Source organism: Lampetra fluviatilis, chromosome 25 (assembly GCF_964198595.1).
Source record: "Lampetra fluviatilis chromosome 25, kcLamFluv1.1, whole genome shotgun sequence".
Taxonomy (NCBI): domain Eukaryota; kingdom Metazoa; phylum Chordata; class Hyperoartia; order Petromyzontiformes; family Petromyzontidae; genus Lampetra; species Lampetra fluviatilis.
The window spans coordinates 10,059,001-10,086,939 of NC_136299.1; the positions used below are offsets into that span (position 1 = coordinate 10,059,001).

The 27,939-nt window shown below is 49.9% G+C and overlaps 2 protein-coding genes across 2 annotated transcripts; both read right to left on the minus strand.

Annotated features, from left to right (window-relative positions):
- Positions 1 to 1,316: 1,316 nt before the first annotated feature.
- LOC144941906 (type II iodothyronine deiodinase-like) lies at positions 1,317 to 2,204 on the minus strand. Its single transcript, XM_078868408.1, has one exon. The coding sequence runs from the start codon at positions 2,202 to 2,204 to the stop codon at positions 1,317 to 1,319; it is 888 nt and encodes a 295-aa protein (XP_078724534.1).
- A 9,574-nt stretch (positions 2,205 to 11,778) lies between these two features.
- SNW1 (SNW domain containing 1) lies at positions 11,779 to 26,254 on the minus strand. Its single transcript, XM_078868237.1, has 14 exons — positions 26,167 to 26,254; positions 25,167 to 25,320; positions 24,208 to 24,369; positions 23,281 to 23,376; positions 22,078 to 22,184; positions 21,124 to 21,228; positions 19,764 to 19,833; positions 19,294 to 19,359; positions 18,124 to 18,240; positions 16,422 to 16,563; positions 14,960 to 15,062; positions 14,373 to 14,493; positions 13,818 to 13,975; positions 11,779 to 12,972 (listed from the first exon to the last, which is right to left on the minus strand). The coding sequence occupies exons 1-14, from the start codon at positions 26,181 to 26,183 to the stop codon at positions 12,765 to 12,767; spliced, it is 1,626 nt and encodes a 541-aa protein (XP_078724363.1). The 5' UTR covers positions 26,184 to 26,254; the 3' UTR covers positions 11,779 to 12,764.
- Positions 26,255 to 27,939: the final 1,685 nt, after the last annotated feature.

The window sequence follows — 27,939 nt, forward strand, 5'->3', positions numbered from 1 at the left end:
GCCCGAGATTCGAACTCGGGTGGCCGGGTTCATATTGCAGTGCGCTAACCACTGCCCCCCCCCCTCCGCTCCCTTTTCACAATCATTGAAAAAATAACGTGCTATGAAGAAGGGCCATTTCCCGAAACGTCGCCTATAAGGCCACAGTGCTATTGACGCATGCGTTGAGCTTTATTGAAATCTGGGATTATTTTGCAGCAAATAAAAACCAAAAACCCAGTTTCGATCATGAATGGAGTGGACCGTGTTTAATGCCCAACAGAGACTGTCCAAGTCTCTCCGTCTCTCGAGACGTCCCACGTGTTCACACGATCACTCGAGACCCATGGCCCAGCGCGTCTCAAACTCTAGCGGCCGCGGTTCCGCAGCGGGGTGCGCCTCTGCGCGGCTACCAATCATCAGGCGCGTGCAGGGGCGCGATGCAACGCAATTCGCAATTGGGAATCGATCAAACTAAGGCGAACGAGAGAAGTATTATTGGCAAAATCGTCAAGGGGCCGAGTCGTGGTTCGGTGTTGGGTGGGTACCTCTTCGTTTTTTTTTAACGAAATTACGTTCTGACAAATACTGCGACTCGGACGCACTGCGTCTTACAGTGGCCCACGGGGCAGCAGCAGACAGACAGACAGACAGAGAGACAGAGAGACAGACAGAGAGACAGAGAGACAGACAGAGAGACAGACGGAGAGACAGAGAGAGAGACAGAGAGACAGACAGAGAGACAGAGAGACAGACAGAGAGACAGAGAGACAGACAGAGAGACAGAGAGACAGACAGAGAGACAGACATAGAGACAGAAAGACAGGCAGACAGACAGAGAGACAGGCAAACAGAGAGACAGAGAGACAGACTGAGAGACAGACAGAGAGACAGACAGACAGAGAGACAACGCCGCGTCGTCGTCGTCTCTTTGACACAAAAACGACACGAAAAGCCCCAAGTGCGGCACTCGCTCACGCCTCGCCACATCGCGACCCCCCCCCCCGTCCCACACGTCACGCCGAGCGAGTGCCCAACCTGAACCCGGAATAAGTCCCGAACCCTGGTACGGAAATAATTTTCGCACTCCGTCACATCCATCCAACGAACCCGCTCTTATAAACCTATTTAATAGGATTATGGCAAATATAGGGTAAAACAGTATGAGGATTTATATATATATATATCGATGGGTGTATACTGCATTCTAGTGGTAGTGCCTTACGCCGATAAGGCGTAAATTCCGAGCCAGGTTCCTAGCAAGCGTTCCGTAAAATATCGAGCGAGAAAGGGGGGGGGGGGGAAAGTAGGGAGCTTCCCCGTTCTGAGTGCTGCTCTTATCTGGAGGCCTTCAAGCTCTCCAGGAAACACTTCACCTCACGCACCCTGTAGAAGAAAGGACCCTTGCCGCCCAGGTATCTGATCTTGCCGTCCTGGATGACGTACAGGCGCTCGTAGGACACCCCGTAGTCGATGTTGGCGTTATTGTCCATCGCGTCGGCCACCACGGGGCAGCGGCCGAGGGGGGGCATGAGGCCGCGCAGTTGGGACGCGGCCACGCAGCGGTCCCCCAGGGCGAGGTGGCGGGGCACCTCGAGGCCGCCGGGCGCGGGCCACCCGTCGGACGGGTGGGCCTCCTCGATGTAGACCACCAGGAAGTCGGCCACGTCGGCGAAGTCGCGCACGAGGTCGCAGAATTCGCCGAGTTGCTCCACGAACGGGGGTCAGCTGGCCGAGCCGAAGTTCACCACGAGCGGGCGGTGATCTCTGGCGAAGTCGAGGAGGCGGCACGCGGCGCTGCTTGACGTGGTGGTTGAGGTGGTGGTGCTGGTGGTGGTGGTTGAGGTGGTGACGGTCGCTGCTGCTTCTGCCGTTGTCCGTGGTGTCGGCGTCTCGTGAGCGGAGGAGGAGGCGGCGGCGGCGGCGCAGGAGAACGAAGGGGATGAGGACGAGTGGCCTCCGAGCGCCACGACGCTAGAGTTGGGGGCTTCCCCGCCGAGGCGGACCTTCTTGTGCGCGTCGAGCACGTAGCTCCGCCACACGGAAAGCATCCCCTGCGCCGTGAGCATGCGCGGGTGCTGCGCGTCCCCCTTGGCCGAGTGCGTGAGCGACGCCTGGAGCGCGCGGCGCAGGAACGAGACGGCGTCGTAGAGGGCCAGGAAGAGGCAGTTGGAGAAGACGCCCGGCAGGATGAGCAGCACGACGAGGAGGTTGACGTGCGGCATCGTGGACGACGATGGCGAGGCGGCGTCGATGGTCCGGTGGAGGAGGTCGATGAGGTTGGTGGTGGTGGTGGTTGAGGGGGTGGTGGAGGAGGAGGAGGCTGGGGATCCCCCTCTTAAGGAGACGCGTGGACGGAGGTTCCCATCAGGAGCGCGCTCGCCCCTTGCGGTGATGGGTTCTCGCCTTTTAAATGTGGAGGTGATGAACGGCGATGATGATGATGATGGTGGTGGGAGGAGCAGGAGCCACGCTACGGGTGAGAGCAGCCGACCCCTCTCTCTGCGCTCGGATCTTGAGTTCTCATTGGCCCCGAGAGCGGCTCACGCACTCCGTACGCGGCGAGCTCGCGTGCCCAGCTTATACCGCGTCTGCCGCGAGCGCCAGAGATCGGGAGGGGAGGGTGGAGGTATGGAGATAGGGGAGGGGGGGGTGCGAGAAACAGAGGGAAATGTACAGGAGAGCGAGAGAGAGGGTGGGGGGGGGGGTAGAGGAAAGACAGGAGAGAGATAGGAAAGGTAGGAGAGAGATAAGAGATAAAGTAGAGAGGGGGGGGGGGAGACGGCAGAGAGATAAGAGAGAGTGGGGGAGCAGAGAGTGCAGAGGGAGGGAGGGAGGGCGGTGGGGTAGACGGGAGAGCGATAGGAGAGGTAGGGGAGAGTAGAGATAGGGGACAGAAGGGGGTGGGTGGAGTGCGTGGGTCTGCGTCGGGCGGGGTGGCGGGCGAGAGAGACGTGGGGGGGGGGGTCTGGTGCTTGTACTTGATCTTGGAAGAGGGTCGTAGAACCGTCGAGATTACACAACGCCGGTAACAGTTGCGTAACGACTCGCTCGGCCTGCAGTCGGTGCGCGGTAGAGGAAAACACACGAGACACAGATAACGCGCGTTCGGCGAAGGTCTGGGAGGGTGGGGGGGGTGTTGGGGAGGGAGGGTCCACACGTCCAGGTTTGCACCGAATCCGTGCAAAGCCAGCCAAGCAAGGGGTGTGCGTGCGTGAGGGTTTGTGCCTGCGTGTGGGTTCTGCTCACAAACAGCACTCGCCCCAACAGTATGTTAAGGCTACACGGGGGATCTTTGTCTGTGTGTGTGTATGCGTCAGCGTGTATGTGTGTGTGTGCGCGTGGCAGTGCCTGCATCTCTGCTTTATTGAACTGGTCAAGGCCTGTCATAGCACCAATAGGTGAGGGCGCTGGGTTATTATTGGTGCTTTCGGGGTCTCTGACCCACTGCTCACAATCATTAAGGACCTTCATTGTGGTGGGCAAGCCCGGGTAAAGCTGCCTGGCCGAGAGCCATTCCCTGTGCGTGACAGGGATGTCCTCTGGCCCCAACAGGGATGTCCTCTGGCCCCAAAAATGGTTAACATCTTATTTGACCACGTAGTTCGAGACGCTTCCCACCGCTGCGCCGGAGGAATTTCCGTCTGGTACAGACACGAAGGGGAGGCTGATCTGGTAATTGCTGCTCATTCTGATGAGTTGGAGACTCTATTGCTGAACCAGGAGCGTGCTACTAAGAGATGAGGCATTACCATGACCCCCCCCTCAACCCACCCCAGCACCAAAAGCACCTGCCAGAGTATTTTTTATCCCATCAAATAATCCACCCTCTCCACTCCCCATGAGTGATTTGGGGGGGGGGGGGCAATTGTGAAGAGAGTGGAAGAGAGTGGAGAGCTTTCCAAACCCGGGCAGTGTCCTTATGGCCAAACTCCGTTTTTTTTGGCAGCGGAGGTGTCGCTTTAAGTCAGGCGACGCGCCGGGGGTCGGACAACCTCGACCTCCTGCATACCAGGCGAGGTAGCTAACACCTCGCCAAACGTTGCCAAGTGGGACCCTCCAGAGAGGGAGTTTCTCCCCTCTCTTCTGGCACGGAGTCACGGCTTGACGGGGGTCACGCACGCAGCTGTTGGTCAAGGCTATCGCGGGCAATTCGCAGTGTTTACGGTGCCAGATGGCAACAGCTCGAAACGAACGGTCATATTAGTACACATCATTTGTTGCCATCACAGAGACCCCCCCCCCCCCCGGTGACACGAAGAGACCCAGTGACACTAAGCCCTATGCTGAACGAAATGATAGCAATGCAGTTTGGAATTTGATTGCAGTACGGCACTTAACAGTAAATAGTTTGTGAAAGTTGGCGAGCTGCCGCGCAGTATTATCATGGAGGGTTTTGTTTATTGTTTCTCTCTTCCACCGTTTACAACTGAAAACAAATGTCATTGCTCAATAGTGACCACAATCCATAGGGGGGGGAGTGGGGGTGGACTTGGAATTGCGACCGTTTCACGACTCGTGCAAAGAGGGCTACAAGGCAGTCATCCCACTCCGACCTCGCCAGTTCTAAGTCGTAAGCGAGTGTCCACGACACCGACCGAGACGCTATCGGCGGGCCCTACGCATGGGCTTCTTTACGGCGCTCAAAGTCTCTATTTTAAACATTTAGCGGCGTTTCCGAGTGCTTGCAGTAAACCGGGACAAACACAAGCACTGGCAGCCTCGCGAACTCTCAACCACTGAGTGTGCCCGTCGACTAGAGGCTTCCTCAAAGAGCCTCGTTACATCATTGAGCTGCGTAAGACGTCAAGGCGAGCGACAATTGTTGCTCTCTCGCAGAGACGGCGCAGGAGGGACACGATTCTCGACAAACGCTGTCAATAACTATTTTTTTTTAAAATACTCGTTAGAAAAATTGGTCCATTGTTGCAAATGCGTTAACGGAACAACTTTAACGCGTTGCGTAATTTGTGTAGGTATTTACCCGTTCATAGCACGGATGGCTACGTACGGTTCGAAATAAGTTCAGCATGCATGCGTATATATAGTAGAGAGGCGCGTACATTCGTGATGGACTGGACTTTTCAGAGCGCGCGATGACGACTGTTCAGATTTATGGACGTGGTACAGCCGCGGGCACAGTGCACGAGAGACCCGGCGACCTGAGATGAGTTTGATTCCCAACCACGGCTGACAATCCGTCACCATCACCATCCCCCACTGACCAGCATGGTGAAATATGGCCAAGCTAAACCCTCCCATATTCTTAGGTTTTTTCGGTAAAGTCACGTAGGTAAAAAATTTAAATTAATAAAAGTAAAATAAAATAAAAATCATGACGTTTTGGAGGCAACACAAGCTTCCGTCTTCAGGTGGAACCGTCACAGCACGATAGCTGTATATCCGAAACGTCGTGATTTTTTTTTATTTTCTTTTACTTTATTAATTTTAATTTTTTACCTACGTGACTTAACCGAAAAAAGCTGAGAATATGAATCCTTGCAGTCACGAAAGCTTAAAATCTAGAACTAAACCCTCCCCTCCTCCGCCACTGCTGAAACGGCAAGGGAAGACCTTCAAGTTTACTTTATTGAACGAGGTGAGAACTCGAGGGAGCAGAATGTGGCGTCGCTTGCAAGAGTGACCTCCACCCGTACGGTGCAATTGGAAGTTAAACACACACACACACGTGCATCCAACAGAACGCAATTGTCAAGGAGGGGCTCATTGTGAAGCTGTCTCGTGACCCAGTGACACATTCCTGATGTAACACACACACACAGGGGTATTGTCATCATGTCAAGTAATACAAATGGATGTGTTTACATCTTGCAACGAAACGCAAAACTGCGCGGGTTGGAATTTGAACGTTGTTTGAACGCTGGTTTGCCAAACCTGGCCAGGGGCGAAACAGTCAACTCGCGCAGTTTCCTACTTTTAACATCGACGATTTATAATCTCGTTTGTTTTTTTAAAAGAGATTATCATCGGCCACGTGTGACCACAATGGACATTCACAATCCGGCCGGCGATTTAAACGCAGCAATGAGGTGGTGGGTGAATCACGCGGCGGTGCAGCCGTAAGACAGAATCTGCAGAGCAGTTGCAGTCAGTGGGTTTGGTGGAGCGATCGGCGCGATGTTCCTGTGTGTTCTACGGCCACACGTGCAGCAGCCGTGCGTAGCGTTTGTTGGTTGGCGGCTTGCGAAGATCGGCGTTGTCGTCGCAATGTGCGCGAATCGCACTTGATGCACGTTCACTGGATACCTTGGTTGTGCTGCACTCATTTGGTTGCAAACACGTGCCTTTCCTTCCATCATTGTTGGTTTATGTGAGATTGTACTGTCCTCACCACGAGCGTACAGGACTTGTCCCAGAGAAGCCACCGGGTCACGGGGCAGCAGTAGGCTCCGATGCTTGTACCGTACCGATCCCTTACGAGAATGACTGCAAAGAATCCCAGTGCAATCCCCTCGTGTAAGAGGGCGGCGCACTGAAGTGGAATGCCAGAGCTCAACGAAACTCTTTTTTCGATGCAAAGCTTTCGTGACTGCAGGGATTCATCTTCTTGGTTCTTTCGGTAAAGTCACGTAGAAGGGAAATAATAAAACATAATAAAATACATTCGGACGCTGTCTTTCCGACAGCCCTGTTCTTCACCTGAGGACGGCTGCTTGCGTTGTGGCCGAAACGTTGTGAGAATTTTATTTAATAATGTTTTATTATTATTTTATTATTATTTCCCTTCTACGTGACATTACCGAAAGAACCAAGAAGATGAAACTCTTTTTTGTTTTACCAGGTAAGGCCCACTGAGCTATATAGCTCTTTTTTCAGAAGCAATCTGGCTATCACAGATTATAGCTCGACTAAGTGGTTTTTCACAACGTGGAAACTTAAGACAGCCAAATATTCGAAACGCGTGTTTCTAAATGTGGAGGGAAAAACCGAAGGACCCGGAGAAAAATCCACGCGAGCACGGGGAGAGAGACACGCAAACTCCAAATACACAGCAGCAGGCGTCAGGGGTCGGGATCGAACCCACGACGTCTTGTACACTCAGCGAGGTAGTTAACATCTACCCACTGCGATGATGATGATGATGAGAGAGAGAGAGACACGCAAACTCCAAATATACAGCAGCAGGCGTCAGGGGTCGGGATCGAACCCACGACCTCCTGCATACCCGGCGAGGCCACCGCTGAGATCCCTTCAGGAGACCTCATCACTTTCCCACCCACCCAGCCACGCCGAGAGTAACGTTTGTCGAGCGACACTCGAGCCCATGTTTGTTTTGTGTGAATTCGAAGAGCTGACATTGAAGCCACACGAAGTGCAGAGCCAAACTGAATGCGATTGGGCTGAGATCATCGGCGCTCTCTCTCTGTGCACCCGAGAGAACAGTTTAATCGCAGGTTTGCTTGAAAAACACTGGATTCGAACGCACGATCTCAGTGTTACCCGCTCAGCGCATTGACCACTGGACCATCTACCCAGCTGCGAAGGACAGACGGGGGGGGGGGGGGCAGAGAACTAAACTTGAGTAAAAAAATGCTGGAATGCATTTTTTTTTTTAGCTATCACAGGGTTCACACTGCCCGGCCATAAACTCGTACGGACCAAAAGGTCAAGTGGATGTCAAAGTTTTAAAGTTACATTTTGCGTCCTTATTTATTTTAGATGTCGAGTTATTTTTTTTTACTAAAGAGGTAGTCAAAAAGTAACTGACATCTTTGCATATGTATTTATTTTTCAAATGTTTGATTAACGTCAAGTAAAACATTGTTAATATTTGACGTCAAGGTTGAACAATAACCGAACTGGTGTGGTGCACATTTATAATAGACGGATAGGGGACTGTTTTTTTTTTGGACCATTTACCTCGCTGCGCAAAAACTCATTACACGAGTTAAATGAGCAATTACACAAATTAAAATCGGTAAATAAGACACAGATCACACACACGTCTCTCTCACGTGTTGGTCAGAATTCAAGCCAGCGGTTTCCTTCTCAAATCAGTATCGAGGCGATTCTCATCACCTCTTCATAGCCCCGAGTCAGCGGTGGGAAATCCGCACGTTTATAGCAGCGGTTGAGCGCTACATCCAGAGGGCAACCACTATTCACTTCTTCACAAAATGGTACGTATTTTATCGACGGTGCAGAGATGATGGGCTGTGTCAAATCACCACCAGGATTTTGAATTCGCAACCCTTTTGATTGCGAGCTGCGAGCTCTATCGCAGATCCGATTACAAATCCCAATGCACGGACGTGCCTGCGGGTCCTCAGCAGGGCTACATTTCTCATTGCGATATAAGAATACTGGACGTGGTGTGCCGGATCTGGAGATATTTTCCAGGTCGCAGACCTGCATGAAACCAAGCCAGCTCTGGGTCACAAGTTCGTGAGGATGCCGCAATCTTCCTTCGGTGGAGGAGCAGGGCCTCTCTCAACTCGTGCAAGCGTGCGTTCACATCCCGACCAAGGTGAACACTGCATCGGTTATCACCCCTCCGGGAATATGGTCACAAAAAAGCGACGTGGCGAGCACCAATTGTTGGGAGCTCAGGCTTGCAATGGGCAGCTTCTGACCATAGGAATGTGAAACTTCCACAGCTGGCTCACAACCGCGAAGGGACGAAACCCCCTGAACACTTTTGAGAATTTGAGAACTTTTGAGAACGGGAAGGCAATTCTACGTCATCTGCCAATGCAGATTGTAATCGACAAGTCACTATGAGAGCTCATTGCCACCAATATAACCGACTGCGCTTATCCTCCAATCATCAGCATTGATCAACCCACTTCTGGATGAAGGCCTCCCCCACACCCTGCTGATCACGGAGGCTGTTTGAGCAACTTCACACTGCCGAGTGTGGGCGAGCGAAGGAAAGTGGCGCCCACTACTGGGTTCAGGTATAACTCTTCGTCGATGTTGACCGTACCCAGGAATTCCAGCGCAGGTTGCTGGCATCACAGTGCACTGACCAGTGCGGCAATGCCCCCACCCCACCCCACTCCCGCCCTCCCCCCCCTCCACGTATCCTGTCATCAGTAGATAAGACGGGGACTTCTAGTAAAGCCTAAAGCCACCGTATTTTAATGTCCTAAAAAGAACGCCCTTTGTACCTGTGTATGTGTGTGTCCACCACCCCCGCCCCCTGCCCTCAAAACAAAAAAATGTGCCCATTTTGTGGGTACAGACAACGAATGTGCTGGGTCATCAACATCAAGAGCACGGTGTCAAAACAGCCACGAAGCATCCATAATGTGTACATGTCTTAAATGCCATCGTCACGAGTAGCTATCTATCCACTGCTAGATGGAAGGCCTAAACGCACGTGCGTGCGCGCCGTTGCCATCCCTCACGGTTCTGCAACGCCACAACGCATCTCTCGCTCGAACGCGTGAAGCTCCCTCGCCGCCACGGCGGGTCGCCCTCTCTGTGCCGTTCCCCTTGTTCGACTGCCATTCTGTCACCACTACCACCACCGCACGCGCGTCCCATCGGCGCACTGCAAAGGTCGCTTCGACTCGTCAAAGTGTAAACGTGCAAACTTGAATAGCGCATATCCCAAGAAGGTACTCGTGAAATTTCGATTTAAAGCTTTCGTGACTACAGGGATTCATCTTCTTGGTTCTTTCGAAAGAACCAAGAAGAAGGTACTCGTGGTTAGCAATTCTTGTTTTCTATTCTTTCAAAGCAGGTGCGCACAACCGAGCCAATTGAGCAATTTCCCCCAGCGCATGGACTTATTAAAACACACTTCCCACTGGCATACCGATGGCTCCTTTCTAACGGACAATCAACTTTAGTCGAACCAATTGTTGCCCAAGTTGCAGGGGCACTGCTGCCACAGTGGGTACCGTTGGGTGACCGGATACCTCCCCCCCCCGTCATGTTTAGATACGGCGAGGAGACACCCACAACATTTTTACGCCCTGGTCAGCACATACACCACGGTCAACAGTAGGCACCCACACAAAGAACCCCCGTATAGCCTGCACAGACTGTTGGGGCAAGTGCTGTTAGCGAGCACCTATGAAGGACGGAACGGCACACGAGGTGGTGGGTGGGTGTCCAGCACCAAGCCCGGCTGCCTTTGTTTCCCTAGTGGCAATGTTAACACACCGCACCAGGTACTCAATTGAGGCTGAGTCGACCTAGGGGAGGAGGCCCAGAACAGGTTCAGATAATCGTTATTGCTGTTGGCCGTGAGCGGGAATCGAACTCGAGTTACCAGGTTCATTGCGCAGCACGCTAACCGCTACACGACCGCTCCCCACCCTCACACACATTCCAACTTTCACGTTAGAAGTATGATTTGCTGACGCTGCGTTGGCAAAGGTGCACAGGCACAATTAACCCACAAAAAACCCCTCAACCGCATGCCTCGATAATAATTCTGTGGCCTGAAACGGAAAAATTATATATCATATCCGAGGCAGTTGGGCAATTGCCCTTCTTCATAGCAGGGCGGAAATAATTCGGGAGACTGCACTTTAGACTTAAATCTATAAAAAAAAATTGTGATGATCAGTTTTAAAATTGGCATATGAAGTTACTTAATCGAACACAACCTTCAAGAATAAAAAAAAGTTTTTCTAAACTCATTGTACTATATTAGAAAAAAAAAGTTTTGCTGGCTGGAAGACGCCGTGCAGGCGAGTGCGTGGTAGTGAGGTCACCACACTGCACAGCGTTGAGCCGGTTTCGTACGTGCCGAGTCACATCTCTCCCCCCCCCCGCAACCACCCAGACACTCCACCCTATCCGTGATTCCCACGAAAATTCTCGGGCAGTGCAAATTTGTATTAAAAGTACAACTATAAAATGTTCGTGGCACACGGCACCGTGGAAATGTTGCGATAACAACTTCCAAGGTGTGGCTTCGACCATGCCGCGTTGCGCCGTTCTATCCAACATCCCCAGTTGAAGGACAACGCGAGTAGATGAGACCGTCCCGTGTCCATGATTTGCATTTGTTACCAAGCCAGTGGTGCAAGAATTTTTAAAATAAACTTGGAAGGAACTTGCCCCGAAAAAAGTGCGAGTCAAATTCTGATCGTTAAAACAAACGTTTGGTAACATTTTCCCACCACCCACTAAATGTTTGACTCGCGTGTCTTGTTGTACATTATTGCCGAGTCCACGAAGCCAAATCGGGCCTGGCACATTTTGGGATGGATTCACGGCCAACTTGACGACAGGCACTTGGAGTCACACAACTCGTGGCAACACGCACGGTGCGCGACTCCACCCAGGACACACCACAGGGTCTAACCCAACCACAGCCCACACCACGGGGTCCAACCCAACCACGGCGCACAAACTTAAACTGCTGACAAAACATTCTGTCCTCCACAAACTCTCTCATCCCATTCTCGTTATCTGGTTACACCCCACACTTGAAATTGGTAATAAAAAATATTTGCAGGCCTGTAAATCATCAATCAAAATGTTATTTACAATGTATTTCAAGGTAGATGTATAAACATGCATAGACGTCGCTAATTATTGTGTTGTAATGTCAAGAACGCGTTCGCTGAGAATGTTGTTGCTGCGATAAAGCATTTGCAGTGTAGCACAAGCACAAATAACTAAAAAACCCAACATCCGTCGACAGAACACTGCCCCCATCACATATTTTCCTTCTGGGGCAGTGTTGTTGATGCATGTGTAGAGTAGCTGAGAAAACAGTGACACAATTTTGACAAAAGAAGCATTTGATGCATGCAGCCGATACACTTACCGGGTATGTTTGTACAGTTACACAGGCCAACATTGCGAACAGAATTTACAATTCACGGTTTTATTGAGTAAGGGGCGATATGAACACACGAGGGCTTGTGAAAACAGACTGGGTTATTACTGACCAACCCATATAAAACACACACACACACAGACGCAACGCCTACAAATCCAAAGAACTTTGAAACAAGTCATCAGGAAATAAAATACGAATCCGATAAAGAACAACGGTGGGTAACTTATGGACAATGGTTTATCAATACAAGTGTAAAGGTACGCATTTAAATTCAGTCGGAAATAGCACGACAATGCGGTGGCTTTGCAAAAGAATACCGCCATGGCGACGGAGAGCACAATGTTGACCAACTGTCCTTTCCAATCAGTCAATACACTACATACTTTTTTGTTTTATTCTACAGAGCTTGGAGCCGGTCACACACCGTCACAGGCCGCACGACAATGCCGTCCGTGGCTTTTGCCGTCGCAAACGCCGCTGAAGCAGTGGCGTGGCTGCCGAGTACGAAGGCCGCGCCACTGCCCACTGGCCAGTGGCCCAGCCGCCAGGCTACGAAGGAGGAAGGGAATTGGACAAGGGGGCCACCCCCTCATTTTATTTCTGGCACGAGGGCCCACTCCAAGCGTTTTAAGGCATCACGATTCGTTCGCCTGGATACAGCGACGAGCGACCGCCTTGGCGACTGTCGCCCGGCCGGCGCCGCAGCGTGAACACGCGCACCACCACGTTCCGAGCGTACAAAACGCTGACAAATATTGGGACCGCCGCATGTAATAAAAACCCCAAACATTTTTTTTTCACCGATCGTTTTCATAAGCCGCTCGTCGAGTCTTAACGAAACCAAAACAACGGCGCCGGGACGGCGGCGACCCCTTCGACGCGCCGCGCCCTCCATGCGGCACACGAACTACCGCAGGAGGAAGAGGTCCCCCCCCCTCGTGTGCCTGCTCTCTCTCTCTCGCTCTCTCACGTCTCACGCTTCATCTCCCCCCGGAACGCCGCGCCCGGATCGCCGCTACTCCTTCCTGCGCTTCTTGCCGTCGTCGTGGTCGCGGGAGCGCCCCTCGGCGGCGCGCTTCCCCCCGCCGCCGTGCTGCTTCGCCTCCTCCAAGAACTTGTCGAGGCCGAAGGGATCCTCCTCTTCGCGCTCAAACTGCACGGGGCCGTCGCGCCTCGACCGCCCCTCGGCACCCTCAAACTTCTTGTCGGGCACGAAGCGATCCCTGCGAACGTGAGACGCGCAACACTGTCAGGCAAGCGAGCCGTCGACTCCAATAGCACAACCATCGCCAAAGGCCACCAGTGACAGGTCCACCATCGTTGTCGTCGCCACCATTGAGCTGAATTGCAAAGTGAAACGGTCATGAAAACTGGAAAGGATGTCAATCAACTTTTGACAGGGAGCTGTCCAGTTGAATAGTTTTCCAAGTGGTGGTTGGGTGGATCAATGAGGGGCTAATAATAGCCAGATTGGAGCAAGCACAGAGCCAGAACTGCTGCTAAATTAATTGACTTGACAACCCATACCATGCCATGCAGCACCCTCCTGCTGAATAAGAGACTCTGTGAGGCTTTCACACATAAAAGGCCATATTGCTACGATTGGATTGGTGGGACAGTGAATTAGTAGACTGAGTTACAAAACAGTGACCTGAATCCAATTCCGGCTGCCATCAGTGACGACCGAAATCCTGCCCCCCCCCCCGCCCATCTTCCCGAACCAGCATCAAGATGCCCAAATGGCCTGATGGGAGGTCTTCATCCAGCAGTGGCATAATGGCTGATAACGATGACGACCAATGGAGACTAGGCTCTAAGAAAAGCTGTCTCGGGTGTGGACCAATCAACTTCAAGGACAGCGCATATCATTATCAGAGTTGTTTATTTTTTGTTTGCATTTTGACTGCTTGTGCTGTGCTTATTGCAAACAATGATGCCTTGTATAAAGGTGTCAGTTTTTGTACCAGTTGAAAGGGTAAAAACGTATTACTAGACTATGCTGACATTATTATTATTATCAACTGACATTCAGACCACACAGCGGAGGGACATCGGCCACGCGTCTCACCTGCCACTCTTCACCAGCGATTCCACGTCGTCCACGTACTGCTCCTTCTCCTTGGTGGGCCGGTAGATGCTGTTGCCCACCTCCTTGTGGCTCATCCAGGGCTGGTCAAACACATTGTAGGTCTCGTCCTCTCCGCCCGCAAAGCCACTGTCCAAACCCTGGGGAGAAGGGGCGGGGAGGGGGGTGAGGAGGGAGGATGATGCTGGGCTCACGGCGGGCTGTGTGACCGCGTGCGTGTGTGTGTAGATACTGCCGTCAGTCACAGCTATATCTCACCCGGGACCGGGCACGTAACAATTCATTGGTAGACAGATAGATTCTTACGCTCACGATACTTGCGTTGCATCATCTATGTCTGAATCGCTTTGTAATCGCGATCAATTTAATTTGCGATCAGGATGACGGTTCCGTGTACGAAAAACGATCATCTCAATTTGTAATCGAGGGGCGGGGGCTGCCATTGGAGGGTCGTGGTAGCTTCAGAACCAGAATCTTCACTTATACTGGAGGAATCCGATGAGATATAAAGCTCCTTTTTTCACAGATGCCCAGTACCTTGCTCTGGTTGAAGAGGCGCTGGTCATACTGAGCCTCGTTGTTGGCGGCACGCGGGTTCGGCACGCCCAGCGCGATCATCTCGCTGATGTCGCGGTCCTGGTCGCGCTGCAGCCGTGACCTATGCGAGCAAAGTGAGGGGGGGGGGTGGTGGCAACGGTGACGCGTGTGCCGTGTACGACTGTGCACAAAAACACGCTCGCGCGGTATGGTACACGCTCACGCAAGGGTACACGCGTGCGCGCACGATACAAGTACGCGCTCTGGCGCGGTACGCACGCAAACACACACACGCAAGAGGTACGCGTTCACTCACGTGGAGGAACACTTCCTGTCTGCGCGCACACACGCTTACACACGCACGTTCATGAATAGGCGGGACATGCTCGAGCACGGTACACGCTACCTGCGGTACACGCTAACCTGCGGTACACGCCAACCTGCGGTACACGCCAACCTGCGGTACACGCGCGAGCGGCGCACAACGTCATTGCGTGCGGTCCGACGCTGGCACCCAGCGGTGCACTGTTTACGCGTGAGACCCGAGCGCGGTGGTGTTTCATGTTAAAATTGGTGTAAGAACCGACCTCCTCTCGGGCCCAGCCCTGGCGATGTTCCTGTCGTGCTGCCTCTCTTTCCGGCGGTCGTTGCGGATCTCATCGCGTTCCACTACGTCCGGGGCGTTCTCCTCTGCAGGGTGGAGCAGTAAAAAAAAAAACCACAAGGCCGTGAGCTTCACCGCAGGACGAACCCCACCACCACCACCGCCACCCTTGCGAAATTGTACAACAACCGTCCCCTGTACTGACGCGAGGTTTTGCAATACCACAGGCTCATTAAAGATGTAGTCCCACATACAAAAAGAGATCTTGTTTCATGCAAAAAAAGATAAAGATCCCCCATATAGCCTTCACAGACTTTTGGAGCAAGTGCTGTTAGCGAGCACCTATGAAGGCCGGCACGGAACACGAGGGGGTGGGTGGCCAGCACCATGCCCGGCCGCCTTTGTCTCCCCAGTAGTGATGTTTACACACCGCACCAGGTACTCATTTGAGGCTGAGTCGACCCTGGAGAGGACCAAGACTGGTTCCAACATTCGCTGCTGTTATTGGTCATGAGTGGGAAATGAACTAAAGTCAGCGGATTTGTAGCGCAGCACGCTAACCACTAAGCCACCGTTGCCTTTGTTCACATACACATATACACACACCCACACACCCACACACGCCCATGCTGTGCCATGGACTCTGTGACATGAGCCCGAAGCTACGTCGATGAGAAGAGAAACTTAAAAATCATAATCAGGCACCCCTTCATAACACAGTACAGTTGTAATAACAGCCATAGAGGGTTCACGTGGGGATTGGCTTGCCGGTCCTGCTTGTAGCCAATAAGGGTTGAGATAGGGACCATGGCCCAGGCGTGATCACGGCATGTCATCAGGAGTGATTGGCCTAGCCATTCGGGGCCCCAGCTAATGGGGAGCCGGATGAGGGGCATGGTCCCGGGATTGACAGGGAACCATCGATAATGGTCGAAGCTGTCTATGAACGATTGGCTGGGGGGACCACGTGACGAAGGGATTAAGAGAGAGTGAGAGAGAACAATCGAGAGCAGACTGGAGACTGACAAGAGCAGGGTCACGCGCGGACGGGGGCTCTGGGTGCCACGTGCGCGGTGGGGACTTAGTGCGAAGTCTGTCCTCTCTCCGTTGTCTGCCAGCAACGGAGAGTGAGTGAGTAAAGTGTATTGTGGAGTGGAAATAAAAAGGACTGATTCCGAAGCCGTCTCAAGAAGGATTATTACACAGTGACAACACTGCACGGGCATATAATAAAAATGTGTACGCGAGGAACACCACGTTGTCACGAGAGTTCATTAAGATGCACCTAAGCCATATTACTAAAAGTGAAGCGTTTAGTACCAGACAGCCCGGTGTAAACGAATATTGGATCCCCCCCACCCCACCCCGGATAAATGTATCCCCCGTGGTGTCCGGCACCGTTGTCGACACAGAGCGGTGACGGGTGAAAGGCGTTGGGGCCCGACCTTTCTCGACGTGCCCCTTGATGCCGGCGCGCTTGTCTCGAGCGAGCTGCGCCAGCTCACGCAGCTTCTCCTCCTTCTTCTCCTTTTCCTTCTGCGCCATCTTGCGCTCCACCTGTGCTCGCATCTCCACAGCCTCGCGCGCCTGCGCCACGAGGACGGCACGGCGACGACGACGACATCGACAATGAAGACACACGGCAAATGACGTCGTAGGAGATTCACGATGAACATTTTTGGGTTGGGCCACACGTAATGATGTGTGGCCAGGTTATCGGTAGAAGACATCTCCACAACCCAAACAAATTAAAACGGTCACGCGTAGAAGTGTCGAATGCACCCAATTGTTATTATTTCAACTCGCCAGGGAGTTTGGGAGAACGATTCTCACAACCATATTTAGCATTTAAGTGTGCTCATTGCTAAATTGGCGCAACATGAACACAAACACAATGCAGCTCAAAGATAATTAAATCACAGAATACAACGTGAACGCAGTGCAGCATAAGAATAGGAAGACAGGAAAACAACACAGTATAGAACAGTACAACACACACAAATGCCGTGTAGCACAATGGCAAGAGATTTAATTCACAGAATTAGATAAAACCCAAGCACGGTGCAGTGCAAGGACTAGAAAAACACAACAAGCACAAGAGAAGACAACACAACATACAACACGGTGCAACAAAAACACACACATGCAGTGCTGCACAAGGAGAATTTACATAACAAGATAAGACAGCGCTTCAATTCAAACAAATGCAAATCACTTCTCTAGGGGGAAGCCTAGGGATTGTTATGTGGGAGGAAACTGGAGTCGACAGATAAAATGTACATAAGCTCAGGAATAACACTCAAGAGATGGGTAACGAACCAATATGCTGTACTGCCATCTCCTGGCAAGTCTGGGAGCTTCACAAATCTGTCATCGATCAACCTTGGCCTCCAGAGCGCTGGCTTAAGGGTGTAAATATAGCACCACACTCCAACTACAGAAATTGTGTGACTGCCATATATGCAATAATTCATCCTATTGTTTTGGTTATTTGATCTTACAATGTGCCTTTTGCTCAGCCTTATTGCCACAAAGTCACAGGAAATTATTACTGGGTTTTTTAAGTAGTAGGGTGCCAAAATGTTCTATTCCCTGCCAGGTGTAAACATCGGTGGTGAGCGATATCTAAACCAGTCCTAGGCGCTCCACCCTTCCCAAATTCACACTTAACCAGCGTGGTGAAGTATGGTCAAACAACCCTCGCGACTGACACAGCATCGAAAGGGCTTCATCCAGCAGTGAATTGACAATTTTCCATAAATCTTGTTTTGTCTACATAATAACAGTCCGCCAATAAGAATGCGTTAACACGAGGGTTCCAACCTCGGTTGGAGTAACTGGTGGGGGGGGGGGCAGTGGGCGCGGGGTCAGAAGGTCCTGGGTTCGATACAGACCCTTATGCCAGTTGCATATTTGGAGTTTGCGTGTCTCTCCCCGTGGTCGTGTGGATTTTTCTCCGGGTGCTCCGATTTTTCCCTCCACACTTACCATCAACATCACGTGTTTAAAAGTACAAATTTCCACGTGCCAAGCCATTTCGTTGAGTATGTCTTACGGCCAGGTCGCTTCTGAAAAAGATCTCTACAGCTCAGTGGGCCATACCTGGTAAAAAATTAAAGTTTAGTTTTAGTTGACTAGTAACGGCACCTTGCGATCGGCGATGTAGAGCGCCTCAGCCAGCTTGGCGAAGTTCTCGTTGATGTGGACCGTCTGCAGGCCTCGGCCGTCGGCAGCCAGGCGCTTGTCCAGAGGGATTGTGTAGCCCTGCAGAGCGAGACACAAAATCTCGGCGTGAGAAAAAGACACGTAGCACACTGCTCGACTCGCGGGGGAAGACGTGTGGATATTGAGGATAGCGGTTTGCATTCATTAGGATCTTAAACGTGGTAGCATCTCTAAAAAGTGCCGAACAGAAACATCACACCGTAAAAATACACACACGCATGCATCATTAGGGGAAGAGATTGGAACGGAGGGAAAAAAAATGTGTGAAAGAACGGCAAATGAGGGACATCACGTACACAGGGACAAATGATCTAAACACACAATCCGGGGCATGACAGCAAAATGACAGAGCAGAGATGCCAGTTCAGCGCAAGCACCCCACCCAATCAACACCACACATCACCACCAACTCACACCACACCCAATCAACACCACACATCACCACCAACTCACACCACACCCAATCACCACCACACATCACCACCAACTCACACCACACCCAATCAACACCACACATCACCACCAACTCACACCACACCCAATCAACACCACACATCACCACCAACTCACACCACACCCAATCAACACCACACATCACCACCAACTCACACCACACCCAATCAACACCACACATCACCACCAACTCACACCACACCCAATCAACACCACACATCACCACCAACTCACACCACACCCAATCAACACCACACATCACCACCAACTCACACCACACCCAATCAACACCACACATCACCACCAACTCACACCACACCCAATCAACACCACACATCACCACCAACTCACACCACACCCAATCACCACCACACATCACCACCAACTCACACCCCACCCAATCACCACCACACATCACCACCAACTCACACCACACCCAATCAACACCACACATCACCACCAACTCACACCACACCCAATCACCACCACACATCACCACCAACTCACACCCCACCCAATCACCACCACACATCACCACCAACTCACACCACACCCAATCAACACCACACATCACCACCAACCATTAAACTACACCACCATCACGCAGCAGTGGTAAAGCCCTGGGAGAGGGATTCTCACCTTTGCATTCTTCCAGTTGGAGATGCAAGGAGGGATCTTCCACTCCTGTTGCTCCTTGACAGTCATCTGTAGATGGCAAACATCAACGTGGATATGCGATCATGTTGCAAACAGCTCCAAATCTTGATTGTATTGACTTACACAAGAGATCCATAGATTACAAAGAGGTTAATATACTCAGATGCACATACCCCAACATGAGGACCCCAGGACTCTCAATAGAATCCAAAGACTCACAAGGAACGTACAATCGGCTTCCTCTATAAAATACACCCACTGTTTCTAACACATAGTATCTTGAGATGCGGTCACATTTCGATACTATACAATTTTGATTGCACTATTTACCTTCCCACGAGTAATACAGAATAGGAAACTACCGTCTTCCTACCGGAAAGCAAAGCGTTCGCTCTCATAACAGGCAGTGGCCAATGGTTACGAGATGTCTGCCAGTGCCTGCGACGCGCTACCTTTCGGCTGGGTGAGTGCATGACGGGAGCCGGCGGGGATGGAGGGCCACGCGGGATCTTCTTGTTGATCCTGAGCAAACGCAAACACGCCCCGGTTAAAGCGGCACCCCAGGGTTCGACGTAGATCACGCTCACAACGCGCGACACTGCACTTGAAATAGGCCCACGGTTGTGTACACCACCTGCACTCATATACATACATACGTATGTGGAACCTCTGTCGTACAGTACATAGCCAACCATGCTAATTGGAGGTGCGGGGGAAAAAAAACTAAATGTGCACAAATGGATTTTTTTACTATTTTAAATTATTTTTTATTTTACCAGGTAAGGCCCACTGAGCTATATAGCTCTATTTCAGAAGCGACCTGGCCACAAATGATAGCTCAACGAAGTGGCTTATCACGTGGAAATGTATATCAGCCAAATACTCTTAAACACACGTTTCTAAATGTGGAGGAAAAAAAACTGAAGACCCGTAGAAAAATCCACGTGACCGCAGGGAGAAACATGCAAACTGACACTCTCCAGCAGGTATCAGGGTCGGGATCAAACCCACAACCTCCTGTATACCAGGCAAGGTATTTAACATTTCGCCAGTGTACATATGCATATTTTCAGCCCTTTTGTCAATCTGCCTCTTGATAAGGGCCTCCCCCACACCTGCGCGGGTCATGTGGGGGTGTTGAGCGTACTTTACGTACACACGACACAAGGGAATATTTTAAAACAGCATAACCAAGTAACTGTTTAACTACCTCCTTCGAGTGTCTAGTAGGGACCAACTCTGAAAAAGTTTAGAGTTGGAGCAATAAGGAATGTGAATCAATGTGTGCGTACTGAGTCTGTGTGTGCAATGTTTTACCTTTAGGTAATGTATCTGCGCACAAGCAGTTTATAGGTGGTGGACAATTGATTCATGCCCGAGAGTGCGATGCCAGAAAGTCTGGGTTAGAGTTAGCACCAGTGGTATCTGGTAAATTAACCTAAATAGAACTCTGTAAGCACTCCCCACTAAGTACTCAGTCCAGTGTGTCATGATACTGGATACGTAACTCCACTGGCCTTAAAACAAGCGCCTGCAAAGGTTATCCAAGAGTTCTTTGTCTTTGTGAAGACAGCAGCATGCGACTATCGGCTATATGAAATAATGGACTCATTTATAAATGCATTGCTTTGACTTACCAATTCAAATATTTAAAAAATACCATGCAATTTCGTTTACACAAACACGGACGCCTGGCATAGGACATCTGAAAATGACTGCCAGGTAAGCGGCTACTGAACGTTCTTGTTTCAAGTAAACGCTTTCACAGTTTGTCGTCGGCACGAGCGTGCAAGCGCTGCAGCACCGCTTTACTTGAATCTTGCAGGCTCCATGGGGTCCTTCTGCATCTCCACCATGCGGATGACGCGCTGCTTGGCGCCCGAGTTGTAAGCGACCCCCTGCTGGGCCGGTGTATATCTGCGTGGGAAACAAAATAGATACGAGCGTCAACAGTAGGTAACGTTGCAAGGCAAAATAAAAACACAGAATTGCTGAATAAAAAATATAATGTACCCCTGTATTCCGCTATTTTAAGTTGCATTTTTATGTAACGCCGACCGAATTAGAAAAATAAACCTCTAGTCTCATTGGGCTCTTTACAATAATCATAGTTCTTTTGTCAATCCACTGAGGGATGCAGGTTTTCTCAAACCAATTGAGTTATGGAGGTTGTTTCACCATGCTTCACCATACTGGTCATTGCAGGTTGCTGAAGGGGGTAAAGGACCCAGCACCAGTTCAGACATAACTCGCCACTGACGTTATAGCCATGGCCGGGATTTAAACGTAGGTCGCCAGAATCATAGCACAGTGCACGAAGCATTGCCCCACCGCTCCACCCACATTGCTCTTACCCAATTCAGAAATCAAGGACTTGATTGATTTATGCGAAAAGAATGTCAGTTCATAAGAAACCCAGTCAGTCGTTTACATTAATTAAGACTCGCGGCAGGCAAATTATGGCCCACAGCCTCAAGACCACATGAGACCTACCACTTTGAAATGGCCACAAAAGATGGTTTATATGTCATTGCAATCATCTTAGCTGCACTAATTGCGACACTAGAGAGGAATACATTCAAACCAGAAACATTGTTTAAAATGTTGACATTTTCTGCCACTTCCGTCACTGAAACAAGTAATTCAGATGGGTGCTAGAGCGTGGACCACCCAAATGTAACTGAAAGTGATGTTTCAATTCTCAGTAATGAAGGAAAAGGTTCCCCAACCAGTTAATTAATAAGACGGACTCGGAGAGGTACCCACCTGATGTACTGCGCCGGTGCCAGCTTGTCGGCGGCTCGCACTGGCATGGCAGCTGCCACCTTCTCTGCCACCTGCTTCTCCAGCGCCGTCCGCGTCTTGTCTGTGAGCTGGGAGGAGCGCAGCGCACGTGCGGGAATTCAGTGTCAGGCAGCGTGCAACTACAACACACAGCCCCGAGGTCTGAAGCAGTAGATAATCTTTTTGTGGTTTAGTTTGTTGTCCTTCCCCCGCACCTCCAATCAATACGGTTGGCTACGTATGGCGCAAAAAAAGTTGAGCTTTGATGCCTCTGGCTTTGCCGATTGCTGGTGAGAATTGTGGCCCCCAAATAGTGACTTGTTGAATGATGGACAAGGAGCCGGTGTGGAATTGTTACGTACCTAATACTTAGACCTCCACATTATAAACATATAGAACATCTATAATATAATTGCACTTCTATACTGCCTTCAATATATTCATACAAATTATCCTAAAAGCTTCTTCCAATCAGTGATCTAAAACTCCTAAACTGTGAGTAGGCTAAAAATGCAATATAAAATCGGTGCGTGGTCTTCTAGCATATGAATCCAGAGTTTTCACCAGGTTCAGTATCCACACATCTCAAGATTATGAAGTCATCATCATAGTAAATGCTGCCGATGCCACCACACACTGCCAGTGCTGTTTTTCCTTTTTCTAGTTCCTGTAGTTTTAGCAGAGTTGAACAATACCTTCAATGTCTACTCCACTCCACCATCAAGCTTTAGGTTCCTTCAAAAAACATTCTTTACAGTCTCATTACCACCACCATCTGGCATTTGATCTTTCCTTAGGTTGCCTACCTCTGGGTGCCACTCTCCCATGTCTATCCTGGTAAACTGCCCGCCTCCAACTTGCAATTGTGTCCCACCCGTCACAACCTCTGCAAGATTTCTGATTTACACCTACAATTATTTGCTCCCACTTTTTATACCCAACCTTCAAGGGGCTTACTCCATCCTCTTCCATTTTGCATATGATTACAACTTCAACTCTTCTGAACAACTTCCAATCACTGTCTAGATTTGAAGCTACGTGACTCTACCGAAAAAATCTAAGAGTACGAATCACTGTCTATTTCGTGACATGCCACCATACACATTTTCAGCCATTTTGTCAATCCGGTGCCTCACAAGGGCCTCCCCCACATCTGCGTGGGTCAATTTGGTGCACTGCACTCACCTCTTTGACCGATTCCTCGTCAGGGCGCTGCAGTTCTGGGTCTTCATCGTTCATCACCTCCTTTGGCAGCAGATCCGTGTACCGGCTGTACACCACCTGCCATGATAACACACACATTCGGATGCGTTGAAATTTGCGAGCTTTATTTATAACCAGGTGTCTGTTGAGACTGCACGCCCCTTTTTTGTGAGGGAGACTATGGTAAAAAAAAATAGAATGACACATTTCAACTAAATACGGGAATACACAATCCACAAAGGGACAACTAGAAAAGGACATGACACAACGGGAGACCAACCTCAGGAAAGGGTGAGAGGTAGGGTTACATAAAAGAGAGATGACAACCACTCTACGTTTAAACGATGAGGCTCTAAGTGGTGACGAAGGGTAGTGAAGAGGGATGTTTAATTCTAGCTTCAGAGTAACACCTAATTATTTTTATATTTCTCCCCAAATTTTATCTCAGTTCTGCCGTCATCAAGTCATGAGGCAAATTATCCAATCGGATCTCTCGCAGAGCAGTACAACTTTTGTTCAATAAATGCCAACACAGAAGCGGATCTCACAGATCTATCTGAGAACCCATCATGTGTCCTCTGGTCCACACAGAAGGAGGACTATCCCATCAGCTCTGCCACTGAGAGTAATGTTCGCCGCATGAGTCAAACCGATATATTAATTATTAGTGCTAGAATTGATCCAATTAAGTGCAGAACCAAATGTAATGGTACACATTTGTTTCAGCGCCATCAATGATAACCTCGCCGAGACCATTCACTCATTACACTTGAGAAGCTGCTATCATCAAACCCAGGGCCTAAGGAATGGTAACTCTGCTCCTCTGATGTCTGAGCCACCTGGCCACCTCTGAACTATTATTTGTGCATCTCAAATGGTGCCAACGCTTCGCTTCGGCCCCACGCCCACCTTGTCCTTGGAGGCTCCCTGGCGTGCAATGGCATCGAACTTGACCTTCCCCTCGGCGTCCACCTGGAGCGCCAGAGCGTTGGAGGCCTTCTTCTTGCGGCCCATGTCAAGTGGGTACTGGGCCACGTGGATCTCCGGGAAGGCACCGCCATCGCAGAAATCCTGTGGGCAGAGCAGACGCGCACATGCACACCCACTCACTCAGTGCAGCCTCACAAAGCGGCAGATCCCAGGCAAAGATGCTACGTGGTATGGCACTGTGTTGTATGTTTGAGGACGTAACAATGAATCGAGCCACGATCAAATTCATTGCGAGTTTGGTATCATGACTCGGGAATTAGTTCCGTGTTTTGTCTTGTTTGTACTTTGTACCAGATCTGGGGCTCGATTACAGCAGAATTACTGGCTAAAAATGAGTTACATTGTGCTTGCAATTAATGTGGAATTACACAATGACATATAGCCTAAAATTATGAAATTCACAACATGCAAATTAATAACATAACACAATCACCAATACCACTGCTCGAATAGGAAACATTTCGTGATGTTTGGGGCAAAGGCCCTTCTGCTACATACACTCGATTTAAAATAATTTATTTATAACCAATGTTTTGTGTTTAGTTTCTTGTCCTTCTCGGTTCTTTCGGTAAAGTCACGTAGAAGGGAAATAATGAAAATAAAACATAATAAAATACAATTCTCACGACGTTTCGGCCACAACGCAAGCAGCCGTCCTCAGGTGAAGAACTGCACCTCCGATTAGCATGGTCGGCTACGTACGATGCGAAAGTTCAACATACATACAATGGCACTTTTTATAGTAGAGCAATTACCTGAAACGTCGCCCATTGTACACACACATTCTCTTTAAAGGCTGTATCATTGAGGGATATGTTACATCTTTATATATATATGTGTCGTAAGGGTAATAACATTCCAAGTGGAGAGCAGCTCACATCGTTGGCACGAGGAATCCAGCCGCTGCGTTTGCCATACTGAGGCGGCTCTCGACGCGAGCCGTGCACGGCGAGCTGACGCGACCGCTGGGCGCGCAGTCGCTCCTCAGCTTCCACCAGGTCCTGGGAGATCTGCGTCGGGGGAGGCAGCAGCCTGAGGGGGGGGACAACGCGCGTTGTGTTTATCCACGAAAGCCTCTCGCTCGAGTCTCAAAATACTTTTTTTTCTCTTCCAGGAGCGTCCTGCCAAGCCGAGATGAAGAGGTACACAATGGGGGAACACGTGCAGGCCCTTTGTTAATCGACTGCTGGGTGTAGGGACGTCCTCCCCCCGCTGCTGGATGAAAAGGCCGAGAGCCACGTTTAAGGGAGCGAGGTTGGTAACAATTGAGAGGACCACTTCGCCACTGATGGTCGCCGTGGCCGGGATGCGAATGAAGCCTAAGCACATAACGCAGGAGAATTACTGCGCCAACACTTCCCAATATTCAAACTATGAACACAAGAAGAGCGTTGGTAAGTGCCCATCATCTTCCGAGCCGAGTTAGAGCTGATAATAATAATACATCAACCACAGGCTCACAGCGATATGAAGCGCTACAGGCGGGGATACACATGGGAGGTAAACCGCGCTCACGTTCATCGACGCGCGCGAATCGAAGGGCGGCGAACGCATTGACGAATGGCAATTACAACACGTCAAGAAGGGGTAAAGATGTGCTCGCCTCTGGCAGTGATCTTAGCGAACGGCGGCTTCGCCTTAATCGCGCGCCGCGTTCTCAAACACACGGGGCCGCGGCCTAGTCTGGCCTAGACCGCTCCTTTGGCCAGACGCGGACGCCAATCCGACTGCCGATACGCGTATTAAGAGCGCCGGCGCGCGCAACCGGCCCCCGTGTCCCAGCGGAATTCGATGTTGTTGCCGTTGAAACATTTTAAAGAAACGTAAACAGACAAGAATCTTGGACAAGAGGAAGCCCGCCACGGACACGAAACTCACCTAGCCAGCGCCGCCATGGTGAGTCGATGCGTGACGTCACACTGGCTTCCGCCTCCACTTCCGGCTCCGACCGGAAACCACGTGACAACGATAAAACCCTACGCGAATTATTAAATTCTACAACTCGCTTTTAATACTGCGGCTTCGCCCGAGACTTAAATTCTTGTCTTGGATTAATGCACGGCCTACGCGGAGGGTTGGGGGGGGGGGGGAATGCGTGACGTCAGCAGGCACACTGCGTGATGCTGCCGCATGCGGGTGACATCACAGATGTGACGTCACCGCTCACTTGCCGTGCAAAATATGAAATCCATTATTGTGCCTCCCCCCCTCCCCAAAAATACAAAAGTCTATTTTTATACGTTTTGCATTGTGTACAGTCTGGAAGCTGCCCACATGCCAAATGTCAAGTTTGTTGCATGTCGGGAAGTATGCTAAGGGGCCGTCCATAAATGACGTCACGCACCTAGGGGGGGGGGGGTCAGACATTTGTGACGATGTGTGACGAGGGGGGGGTCAAAACAGGTAGGAACAACAGCTTGCACACTGCCCACCAGGGATTATTTGTCTGTCTGTCGTGCACGAATGCGCTGTCCAACCAAGTTCCTACCTGCCCACTCCGAAGGAACGTGTTGTGAATGTTGTGGCTTTGCTCTCCAACATACAGGTTAGTGCTGTATTCGTAACGAATTGGCACGTTGTTTATGTGACAACCCTTATTCATTGGCTGTGTCGGGTGGGTGGGGGGTTTAACACATTTATATTTACGCGATCTAACCCAACAAAACCTGTATTATGGATATTTGTCGCGAAAGCCCACTACGTGTTGAAGATTTATATTAATCTGGGATCCTTTTTTTGGCCAGTATCCAAACATGAAAAAAAATACCTGTTTTATTGCCAGAAAGGGTAAAACCTATTCTTATATTTTCATACGATTTATAGTATAAAAAATAGGTGTTTATCCTTTATAGCAATAATACAACAGGTTTTAAGATGTTCAAACACCAAATGGAAACCTTTTGCAATTTAATAAAGTTACTGCATTAACCACACGCGGTTCTTGTGGTGAACATGCAAATAAAACATGCTCTGATAATAGAATTGCATTGTCTTTTAAACTGATTGGCCTGCAGAAGAAACAGCCTTCTCTAGGGCAAGGTTGTATTTGCATGTTGACAAGTACTGTGTGGTTAATGCAGCCTTGATTCCTTGCAAAATGTTTCTATTTGATGTTTGAACATTTTAAACCCCGATTTAAAGCTTTCGTGACTGCAGGGATTCATATTCTTGGTTCTTTCGGTAAAGTCATGTAGAAGGGAAATAATACAATAATACAAATATAAAACAATAAAATTATATAATTACATCTACGTGACTTTACCGAAAGAACCAAGAATATCTTAAACCCTGTTTTATCATTGCCAGAAAGAGAAAATCTATTCTTATTTTTGATACTTTAATTCTCCACAACGACGCTAATTATTTTTCTCATACATCAATTCAAGCACACAATTTGGCGTCTATACATGTGAAAACACATATAGCATTTAGCATCCCATCAGTCGCGCAGCATTCTTGTAGTACACTTTGTTGTGTATTTCACTTCAGTGTATATAATCGCCCCTTAAAGGCCACGGTGGTTGTTGACGAATGTTTTTATTTTTAAATCCTTTATATTAAGTTCGCTTGCTTGCTTACGACCGTGCAAATCTTTCGGTCGTTTTTTAACCCACTTCCCGTGATCCAATCGAGCTGACATTTTACACACAG

Bases quoted from the DNA above. Each gene is read 5' to 3' on its own strand.
- SNW1 (XM_078868237.1), bottom strand. The intron at 23,377-24,207 runs GTGGGCGTGGGG...TTATCATGGCAG, and splicing joins AGGGAGCCTCCAAGGACAAG to GTGGTGTACAGCCGGTACAC. The intron at 18,241-19,293 runs GTGAGAATCCCT...CTCGCTCTGCAG, and splicing joins CCAACTGGAAGAATGCAAAG to GGCTACACAATCCCTCTGGA.